Below are 11,913 nucleotides of genomic sequence, written 5' to 3'. Positions count from 1 at the left end.
CCCCCCCCAACTCATCATCTGTGTGTGTGTGTGTGTGTGTGTGTGTGTGTGTATGTGCGTGTGTGTGTTGTGCTAAAACAAACATGGAGATGTCCTCCGCTGACGTCAGAGACAGATGATGTCAGACAAACGTCCACAACAGTCGTAAACACTCCAACTTTTTTTATTTTTATCAGAATGAAATACCGGCAGCTCCGCCCACAACGTACAGCGTGTGTGTGTGTGTGTGTGTGTGTGAGAGGAGTCAGCAGCTGTGTGTGGTGAGTTGTACAGTTTGCTGTGTTACATTGAGAAACCTGAGAAATTTCCATCTCAGAGGAAACTTTAAAAAGAGAGCGAAGGTTCCCTCTGAGCTGTCAGGACACCGACCACATGAAGCTGCGCTTGCCACCGTCACCACGTCTGTCTGACCGTCACACTGCCGGGGTCGCCACGCTCACCTGGACACTGTGAGTACTCTCTCCTGCTGTGTGTGTGTGTGTGTGTGTACAGTTTTTTTATCAAATGAATATTGATAGTGAATATCTGAAACAGTTTTATTGTGATCAGTGTTTTTAAACTGTGTAATGTCGATACCTTTAAAATAAATCGATATCTGACACCAGGAGGAAAAACTAAAAAAATGAAGATCTAAATTATTATTTAATATAAATATAAAGACGACAGTGTCAGAGATCAGATGCTGTATCCATTCTGAGGAAAATGATTATTAAAACATTTCAAATATTCAGAATAAATAAATAATCAATCATATTAAATCAACATTTCTGACAGCACAAGTATTGATTCATTGTTGATGTTTACTCCTTCTGTTGTCGGCCTCAGCACTTTGTTAGTTTTATCTTTAAAAAACAAATCTTAAATTATATTGAGCTCAAAGTCAATTATCTCCTCCTGATGTAAATTAACTATCAATATTTTCCAAGATATTTCATCAAAATTAAAAATGATTTAAAGTTGAAATATAACGAAACTATTTTGTATATTTTTAAACACTTTTAACATTATTTTTTACTATTTCTACTTTTTAATACAACTGATTATATTTTCTACTTAAAGCACAGTTCATGATTTTTTTTTTTTTTTATGAGACCATTTATGGTGAAGCTCTGCCACCATAAATCAGAACACAGATCAAAAATGAACTCTTCTAATCTTTAAAGTTATCCATTAATTCTGTTAAAGGTTTGTATTTTAATCATAAATTAAAAACATATATCAATAAAAACGTGTGTTTTCCCATCATCACTGTGAGTGATCAGATTTGCTGACCTTTAATATCAGTGGCCTTAAAGTGACTCATGGTAAAGCCCCGTGGTTATATTTGGCCGCTGAGCATGGGGGCGGGCTGAACGGGAGTGTTTCGGTGACGCCTCATGTGATGTCACAAGTTTTACAATCTACAGAAGAGTTTAAATTAAAGCCAGCCATCATTTAAACTCTGAGCTGGTGGAGGAAACATCAGATGTCGGGTCGCCTCCTGCAGTCTGAAGGAGTTTAATTATTGTGTCGTCCTCACTGTGAGTGAATTTACTGCCGTTTGTTCTTCTTTTAAACTTTGAATATTAAATCTGAAACTTGAAATCACCTGAACACCTGCAGCTGTCTGTGTCGGCTCATTGGTTCGACACCGTTATGTCAGCTGATGGTTGATCTCTCTCTGTGTCCCTGCAGACGTCGTCATGGTGCGTTTGGCATTTATGTTTGTGGTCATCGTCCAACACGTTTATGGAAATCCTCCTCTGATTCCTCTGTCAGTCAAAGGTGAGCATGCTCTGCGTGATGTCAGTGCACATTATAAAAACATCACTGAGTTAAACTTCGATAGTTTCAGACTCTCCTGTATTTAAAGAGCGAACAGATTTTGGCTGGACAGGTAAACGACGTGTTTCTGTAACCTTAATAATAAAGTTTTTATTTGAATGATTTCGTCTCCAGGCGGCTGCTCGCTGGTGTCTACAGAGCTGAACATTTCGAGAGTGGAGGGCGAGGCCATAATCCTCTTCTTCCCTATGTTTGAGACCGTGCTCCGAGAACACAACATTGCCCTCCCAACAGCGAAGTACCTCATCACCAAGGACAACGGGCCAGAGGGCGTGGCCTATCACAGCGAGGGGCGCGTTCAGCAGCATAACAAACAGCTGTGGTTCCTCCCAGCTCAGGCTTCAGACTCAGGGGAATATGTCTGTTCTTACAGGTAACATTAAAACTCACCTGTTCTTACAGCCAACACAGAAATTGTGTTTTTTATTCCAAGTGCAGCGCTGATAAATCTAGGACGACATCATTTCCTTTAAAGGCACAAACACACTGACAGGAATAACTAACACGCCTTATTTGAAGCTCAGCTGGAGCTCTGATGACGTACTGTGGGTGTCACCATAGGACTGGCGGTCGGTTGCTGAAATATGTGGGCGGGGTCAAGATCGTATTCGACACCATCTTTATTTTTTGTACTTTTCCATCAGAGCAGCCGATAAGGTGACATCAGGCAGGAGGGAGAGAAACACTGAGAAGCAGCGGTCACTTCATCTTGTATTTAAAGTCACATACAGTATAGCTCATCAAAACTCTGCAGATGTCAGACATCCTCCTTGATAGACAACAGGTGGTCGGTCTGTTTATGTTCATTAGTTTCAGTATCTGATGTGACGAAATGTGATGAAATGTGATGGATCTGTAGCAGCTGCTGGCAGCGGGAGTTGTTTTCGTTCAGCACTGCAGAATTACAACCAAACTGTTCATAAAGGTTTAGGCTAAGCTAACAGCGCTAACCTCAGCTCATCCACCGCGGTGTCTCTCCATCTCTTTGCTCACTTCAATGCTCTAAAATCAAATCAAAGTCAGAGTAGCAGCGTCCAAACAGTCAGACTCGCCTCAGAGTGTTTTTAGTTCGTGTTTAAAACAACCGACGTACTTCAACACGTGTGCGTCAGTGCACTGGGCCTTCAGCTTTTTCTCCAAAAAATCCACCACACCATGTAACAACTGAAAAAATAAATATTCTGATGATATATATATTCAAAGGTAGATTTTTTTCAGTAAGTTAAGTATTTCACATTTTTCTATACGTCTTCTTCTGACTGCTTGTTGTTGTGGTGACGATCACATGGTGGGAAATGTTAATCTGAATTCATTTGATGATCAGATTTATATCACATCTTTTCTAAGTCGTCCCTCTGTTGCCGCAGAGGTTAATGTACAGACAGCAGATTTCTCAGCACCATCATCAGGATTCAAACTTTCTGGTTGAAGAATGATTTTTTTTTAGGTGCTACACCTTCTTGTTTCCTGCGACTGAAGAATTTTGTCCCCATTTTGTCTCCAGAAATGAAACCTACTGTGTAACTGGGAGTATCAGGCTGCAGGTGTACGAGTCAAACGCCGCTGACATGGTGAAAGTGTCGTATCCAGTCCGAGCCGTGGTCGGAGAGAATCTGAGACTCTCATGTCCATCTCTGAGTCACTTCAACAAGACGGGAAGACGGATTGAGTGGCACAAGGTCAGAGAGCGTAACGACATCCTCAGCCCAACAGTGTTTAAAGTAAAATCTATTTATCATTGTCAGATACTGTGATGTCAGCGGGTACGAGCTCTACAGGGCAGACTGGTTATATATCATTTCACTTCCTGCTGGTGGAGGTCTGATGTCAGACCTCACACTGTAACACACTAATCATCCTCCCGTTTTATGAATACCTCAGCCTTTAAACTCACACAGCACCAGATCTGTGACTCTTTGGACCTCAGATGGCCTCGGATAGAGTCGAACACTCTCTGTGTTTCCTGTAAGTGATGCAGTGTGTTGTTTCCTGACAGGACTCCAGTCCCACCTCGCCTCGGCCGGGCAGAGCGAGCTCCTTCAGCCAGAACAGAGGTAAACTCATAATCCCCACTGTGAGGCGGTCCCATGCAGGTGTCTACACCTGTCAGCTCAGAGCGCTAATCAACGACCAGACGTACAAAGTCAGCAGAACCATCGTGCTCCGTGTGGAAGGTGGGTGACGTCATGACACGCATCACTCTTTGATTTATGAGTGTAGAATAAAGGACAACTGGAACCATAACTATAACCATGACCATACCAACGTCCTGTGAACACTGACAGCCGAGCGCACAGTTTATGCTTCCTGTTGTTTATCACACCGCTCTGAACACTATCCTAACGATGTCGTTTTCCACAGCGCTCATCATTACTGTTGTCGTGTGGACGATTTTTTAAACAGTATATTTATAATGATCATTCTTGGTGTAGACGGCCCTTATCTATATCTATATCTCCATCTGTATCACCTGTAAGGTGTTAACTTGTTTTCTGGATGAATGTAAATATCTTTTCATATTTCTTTATTGTTTCACAGGTTCATGATAAAAATACATTTTTTATATAAAAAAAGAAAAAAATCACAAATTTAGACAAAACAACAATCATACATAAATTGTAGTTACAGGATCGTAGTAATAATCAGAAAACATTAGTCAATAAGAGACATCATTAGTTGGCCTGTGTCGCCCTCTGCTGGTGGGACAGGTGTAACACACAAACCAGACGACTGTCTCACACAAAACACTGTGGCCTGCCATCAATCAGTACCATCATAGTCTTATTGTTGTTTCTGTAGTTGTTGTTATTATAAATAAGTTTTCTTTTTGTTTGTTTTAACATAAATAAAGATTGGGAGCCTGAAATCACTGAACCTGACCTGTCGTCGACCTCTGACCCCGGACCGATCAGCAGCAGCACTGCCAACAGTGAGTTTATTTATTTATTTATTTTTATTTTTATATGTCAGGATGATAAAACTGAAGTTAGAACTTTAACGTGTCTCCTCGTGTCTTAGCGCCGATGATTCGACCTCCTGTGATCGTGTCCCCGCTGAACGGTTCCATCTTTGAGACTTCACATGGTGAGTGATAGAAAGGTTCGTTAAACACGTTAACGAACAAACAGGATGTATATATTAACTCTATATTAACTCTTCTAAAGGTTCAGCACTGGAGCTGTCGTGTACGGCGCTCACTGAGTGTCAAACAGCTGACTCCACTGTGGTCACATGGCTGGTCAACTACCAATCAGTGGAGTCATCATACCTCGATGGGCGGGCTCTGCAGGGAGGAAGGAGGTAACTGCTAATACGCTCTGTCATTATAAAGACAGGAGGTCACGAAAAGTGACTGAACAACTTCATTTAACCTTAAACTCAACACATACAAAGCTTCACGTCGCGACGAACAAAAAAAACGAAGCTACGAGTAGGAATTAACTTCGTACTCTGGGATCCTGACGCCGCAGAAAAAGGTTAATCCTCAACTTAAGATGAATTTTAGTACAATCACATTTTACAATTTAAATTTAAAAAAACAACTTTTTAAATACATACTGAACAGGGCTCATCCTGGGTATCACCCTGGTTATCAATCAAGCAATCAATCAATCAATCAATCAATCAATCAATCAATTTTATTTATAAAGCCCAATATGACAAATCACAATTTGCCTCACAGGGCTTTACAGCATACGACATCCCTCTGTCCTTATGACCCTCACAGCTGATCAGGAAAAACTCCCCAAAAAACCCTTTAACGGGGAAAAAACGGTAGAAACCTCAGGAAGAGCAACTGAGGAGGGATCCCTCTTCCAGGACGGACAGACGTGCAATAGATGTTGTACAGAACAGATCAGCATAATAAATTAACAGTAATCCGTATGACACAATGAGACAGAAAGAGAGAGAGAGAGAGAGAGAGAGAGAGACAGAGACAGAGACAGAGACAGACAATAATGTTAATAGCTTACAACAACATTAATGAAAGTAATAATTTTATAATTATGATTCTGGCTATTGTGGTACAATATGTTTAAAGTAAATATTAACATCTGATAAGATGTTAATATTTATCACTCTGGGTATCACCCTGGGTATCACCCTCTGTATCACCCTGGGTATCACCCTCTGTATCATCCTGGGTATCACCCTCTGTATCACCCTGGGTATCATCCTGGGTATCACCCTCTGTATCACCCTGGGTATCAACCTCTGTATCACGCTGGGTATCATCCTGGGTATCACCCTCTGTATCACCCTGGGTATCATCCTGGGTATCACCCTGGGTATCACCCTGGTTATCACCCTGGGTATCACCCTGGTTATCACCCTCAGTATCACCCTGGTTATCATCCTGGTTATCATCCTGGGTATCACCCTGGTTATCATCCTGGGTATCACCCTGGGAATCACCCAGGTTATCATCCTGGTTATCACCTTGGGTATCACCCTGGTTATCATCCTGGGTATCACCCTGGGTATCATCCTGGTTATCACCCTGGGTATCACCCAGGTTATCACCCTGGGTATCATCCTGGTTATCATCCTGGGTATCATCCTGGTTATCACCCTGGTTATCATCCTGGGTATCATCCTGGTTATCATCCTGGGTATCACCCTGGGTATCATCCTGGGTATCACCCTCTGTATCATCCTGGGTATCACCCTGGGTATCACCCTCTGTATCACCCTGGGTATCACCCTGGTTATCATCCTGGGTATCATCCTGGGTATCACCCTGGGTATCACCCTGGTTATCATCCTGGGTATCACCCTGGTTATCATCCTGGGTATCATCCTGGGTATCACCCTGGGTATTACCCTGGGTATCATCCTGGTTATCATCCTGGGTATCACCCTGGGTATCATCCTGGGTATCACCCTCTGTATCATCCTGGGTATCACCCTCTGTATCATCCTGGGTATCATCCTGGGTATCACCCTGGGTATCATCCTGGGTATCACCCTGGTTATCATCCTGGGTATCATCCTGGGTATCACCCTGGGTATTACCCTGGGTATCATCCTGGTTATCATCCTGGGTATCACCCTGGGTATCATCCTGGGTATCACCCTCTGTATCATCCTGGGTATCACCCTGGGTATCACCCTCTGTATCATCCTGGTTATCATCCTGGGCCCGTATTCACAAAGATTCTCAGAGTCCTTGTTATCATCCTGGGTATCACCCTGGGTATCATCCTGGGTATCACCCTCTGTATCATCCTGGGTATCATCCTGGGTATCACCCTGGGTATCACCCTCTGTATCATCCTGGGTATCACCCTGGTTATCATCCTGGGCCCGTATTCACAAAGATTCTCAGAGTCCTTGTTATCATCCTGGGTATCACCCTGGGTATCATTCTGGTTATCACCCTCGGCATCACCCTGGGTATCACCCTGGTTATCACCCTCGGTATCACCCTCGGTATCATCCTGGAATATCACCCTGGTTATCACCTAGGGTATCATCCTGGAATATCACCCTGGGTATCACCCAGACGATGTGCTAGACTTTTTCGTCGCTGGTCATTTTGACCGACAGGGTCATAAAAATCTGGTCATAATCTATTTTTACCGGTCATTTTAATTTTTCCTTTAAGATATTCAAAGATATTAGTTTTCATTCGTTCGTTTTTAATAAATCCAACAAGCAAGTTATAAACTGTGCATTAATAAGGACATGAACGAAAAGATGAACAGACATCCACACACCCGTGCCATTCTGGACACACCGGACACGGAACCCAAGTGCAGCACCCAGCAGTGGAGGCAGTTTTCAATCGGTGCCCCTGTTAACCTATCTGACTGTCCACACAGGCCGCTGAGCAGAGCGGAGTGCCCACGGAGTGCCCGCGGAGGCAGCGCTTCAGTTCGGTATCTGGTCTATTTTTCACGCGAGCCGCGAGTGCTTCTGTCAAGCTGGATAGAGCGGATCGTACCAAACAGGAGGTCGGACACAGAAAAGACGAGAGAATCCGGCCATATTTCAAAATAAAATAACAACAGCACGCACTGAGGAACGTGAGGAGAAAATACCGTGTTTATAATTTAAAAAAACACAACAGTGCATAACCTAACACATTTTTCAATACCCTAATCACTTCATTTCAATTTTAATTTTGTGTCACTGAGCCTACAGACATAACTACATAAATAAAATGGTCAGAACAATATGCCCTATTCATTCAGTGTTTATCCAACACGCTCAATACATGGACATGCAATGACAAATTGTAATTAACTTACTACGTTATAAAAAACGATTAAAATATGGACTTACCCATGTTTAAAATGACCTGTTGAAATGAAAAAACGAGTACTGACGGGAACAGACGCGTGGAGTCGATGTTTAACCGGTGCGGAGAGCGCAGGAGAAATGCGCTGCCTGTCAAGCACCTGCGAGTACACTCTCAGGACTTCGGCGGCACTACGCGTCCGGTGTGTCCAGGACTCAACAACGCTACATGAAGCAGATGAATGATTTTTTCTCTGCAGTGTGAAAACAACAGCCACTGACTGTGCACTCCTCCGTCATGTGGGCAGGGGTGGTAATTGCAACCGGTCAAAATGACCGACGGAATTCAGATTGTGGTCATTGTTGTAAAAAAAACCGTCAATGACCGAGAATATCAGGTTAACGCAACCCCTGGTATCACCCTCGGTATCATCCTGGGTATCACCCTGGGTATCACCCTGGTTATCATCCTGGGTATCACCCTGGGTATCACCCTGGTTATCATCCTGGGTATCACCCTCGGTATCACCCTTGATATCATCCTGGGTATCACCCTGGATATCATCCTGGGTATCACCCTGGGTATCACCCTCGATATCATCCTGGGTATCACCCTGGGTGTCACCCTCGATATCACCCTGGGTATCATCCTGGGTTTCACCCTCAGTATCACCCTCGGTATCATCCTGGGTATCATCCTGGGTATCACCCTGGGTATCACCCTCAGTACCACCCTCGGTATCATCCTGGGTATCACCCTCAGTACCACCCTCGATATCATCCTGGGTATCACCCTCAGTATCACCCTGGGTATCATCCTGGGTATCACCCTGGGTATCACCCTTGATATCACCCTGGGTATCATCCTGGGTATCACCCTGGGTATCATCCTGGGTATCACCCTGGGTATCACCCTCAGTATCACCCTCGATATCACCCTGGGTATCACCCTCAGTATCACCCTCGGTATCATCCTGGGTATCACCCTTGATATCATCCTGGGTATCATCCTGGGTATCACCCTGGGTATCACCCTCGATATCATCCTGGGTATAACCCTGAGTGTCACCCTCGATATCATCCTGGGTATCATCCTGGGTATCACCCTCAGTATCACCCTCGGTATCACCCTCGGTATCACCCTGGGTATCACCCTCAGTATCACCCTCGGTATCATCCTGGGTATCACCCTGGGTATCACCCTGGGTATCACCCTCGGTATCATCCTGGGTATCACCCTGGGTATCACCCTCAGTATCACCCTCGATATCACCCTGGGTATCACCCTCAGTATCACCCTCGGTATCATCCTGGGTATCACCCTTGATATCATCCTGGGTATCATCCTGGGTATCACCCTGGGTATCACCCATCCTGGGTATCATCCTGGGTATCACCCTGGGTATCACCCTCGATATCATCCTGGGTATAACCCTGAGTGTCACCCTCGATATCATCCTGGGTATCATCCTGGGTATCACCCTCAGTATCACCCTCGGTATCACCCTCGTAATCACCCTGGGTATCACCCTGGGTATCATCCTGGGTATCGATTTCCTAAATCCATTCAACACTGATTCACAAGCTTCCGATTCATCTGATATCGATATCACTCGATGGGAGACGTCAGTATATTAGAATCTTGCAGAGACTCAGAGAAATAAAACTTTAAACTTTACAAGGAATTATTTTATAAAGGAGATAAAATTCAGAGAAGCAATAAAACTGAATAAATTATAACTAAATGTTGGTTGTATGATAACAACAGCAAAACGGAGAAAAGGAAGTGAACAGTTACGTCACAGCATCTGAGGAACGAAGACTTAATAATTTAAAGACTGCTGAGATTAACGCGGTTAAAGCTTCACATCTGTGGAAATGAGCCTGCGTTAAAACATCAATCTCAGATTTAATAAATCGACATCCGGTCATTATTATCTTTATTATCAAATATTATTATTATTGTTTTCAAATAAAGATCAATTTGATTTGAAATGATTTGAATCTGATGAATTGAATATTTTAACTTTTAACAGAAAACCTATTAGATGTGATGTCAGCTGATGACATCAGAATATTATTTTATGTACATCTCACGATCCATGGTAACCACAGTGTCTGTCTCACGTTTCCATGTTAGCCACAGTGTCTGTCTCATGTTTCCATGGTAACCACAGTGTCTGTCTCTTGTTTCCAGGGTAACCAGGGTGTCTGATGGCTGCCACATTGAGATGAGGCTCGTTGTGGTCGAGATGACAGAACAAGACGTGAAAACGGAGCTGAAGTGTGTCGCTCAGAATCGAGGAGGGAGACAGGAAGTGGTCGCACAGCTTCAACTAGCAGGTGTGTGTGTGTGTGTGCATGTGTATGGCCACTGAAGCACTTTGACTATCATTGGATTTCAGGACGCAGTGGATTAGATCGAATCACAGCACAAATTAAACATTAGCAGAACAAGGTTGTTGTCGTACTGCTGCTTAAAGAATATAAGCAAAACAAGCCCGAAAAAGGCACTAAGCACAACGTCGTCAAGCAACTTGTTATCCGGAGCGAGGACTACAGTGTTTTCTTCTGGTAAACGTAAACACGTAACCACCCACCCCCTATCCAGAAACCTTCCCTGACCCAAACCTTGCGCGGACCCGAATAAAGGCGATTGAACTGATCTCCGTGTAAACCCTCATTCGGAATGAATATTTCCCATGTAAACTACCTGGAAAGACTTTAATTCTGAATGATTTCATTCAGATTTATTTAATTCCGAATGAGAAGCCATCATGTAACCGCACCCAGTGAAACAAGATGTTAATTAAAGTTACGAGACTCAAAACAGACATCTGTGTCCTGATGGAAGTCAACGGGAAAATCTTTTCAACAGCCTCACATCAATCAATCAGTCAATCAATTTTATTTATAAAGCCCAATATCACAAATCACAATTTGCCTCACAGGGCTTTACAGCATACGACATCCCTCTGTCCTTAGGACCCTCACAGCTGATCAGGAAAAACTCCCCAAAAAACCCCTTTAACGGGGGAAAAAACGGTAGAAACCTCAGGAAGAGCAACTGAGGAGGGATCCCTCTTCCAGGAAGTCAAACGCTTAAGACGCTGTGTTAGATTGGCTTCAAAGTCTGGTGCACTAGCCCCAACATTAGCGAGCAGAGTTAGCCTCCAATTAGAACCTGACAAGGCTCACTAGTAAGGTGGACTGTTAAGATGGACTGTCAAGGTGGACTGTTAAGGTGGACGGTTAGGGTGGACTGTTAAGATAGACTGTCAAGGTGGACAATTAGGGTGGACTGTTAAGGTGGGCTGTTAAGGTGGACCAACTGTGATAACAAAGTTCATTCTTTCTATCTGTGGCTGTTGTTCTGGAGTCAGATTATTGTTGTTGTTTATCAGGTTTTATTCATCATGTAAATTTTCTGATGGTGTTTTGTAGGGCTGTAGTCAACCAAAGAAAATCTTGGTTGACTAAAGTCGCACATAATCTTCAACTAATCGATTAGTCGTAGGAAAAAAATCTGCACGTTATTTTTACTTCTGTGGTGGCGTGTCTGTGTCACTCTGCAGTTACACCTCCAAAACACTAGTCAGCGGTGGAGGACTGTGTTAAGTGCTGTAAAGTTTAGTTCAAATCAAACTTTATTTATATAGTTGATTCAAAACACACATTAAACACATTAAACACACATTAAACATGGCTTAATAGAGACAGTTTCAAACACAAGTACGCAAATCAGCTTCACTATAAATCGCAGAACTGACAGACAAACACTTGTCTTTATCTGGACACATTTCCCCCACCAATACAACATGCTAACGTTATTAGCACAAGTCTATG

The 11,913-nt window shown here is 43.3% G+C and overlaps 1 protein-coding gene across 1 annotated transcript in view; it reads left to right on the top strand.

Moving 5' to 3' along the window:
• The first annotated feature begins 239 nt into the window (after positions 1 to 239).
• The window catches only part of LOC126393291 (interleukin-1 receptor type 2), a 14,406-nt gene continuing 2,732 nt past the window's right edge, over positions 240 to 11,913 (top strand). Inside the window, exons 1-9 of the mRNA XM_050049379.1 lie at positions 240 to 449; positions 1,675 to 1,764; positions 1,939 to 2,197; positions 3,329 to 3,503; positions 3,821 to 3,998; positions 4,676 to 4,753; positions 4,843 to 4,908; positions 4,989 to 5,124; positions 10,265 to 10,410. Of these exons, the coding sequence (XP_049905336.1) occupies positions 1,683 to 1,764; positions 1,939 to 2,197; positions 3,329 to 3,503; positions 3,821 to 3,998; positions 4,676 to 4,753; positions 4,843 to 4,908; positions 4,989 to 5,124; positions 10,265 to 10,410 (1,120 nt within the window). The 5' untranslated portion in view covers positions 240 to 449; positions 1,675 to 1,682. The remainder of the gene's footprint in view (positions 450 to 1,674; positions 1,765 to 1,938; positions 2,198 to 3,328; positions 3,504 to 3,820; positions 3,999 to 4,675; positions 4,754 to 4,842; positions 4,909 to 4,988; positions 5,125 to 10,264; positions 10,411 to 11,913) is intronic.

The sequence above is a fragment of the Epinephelus moara genome, chromosome 7 (genome assembly GCF_006386435.1).
Source record: "Epinephelus moara isolate mb chromosome 7, YSFRI_EMoa_1.0, whole genome shotgun sequence".
Lineage (NCBI taxonomy): Eukaryota > Metazoa > Chordata > Actinopteri > Perciformes > Serranidae > Epinephelus > Epinephelus moara.
The sequence above is the reverse complement of the archived record's forward strand: the minus strand, read 5'-3'. Positions and strand labels throughout refer to the sequence as shown.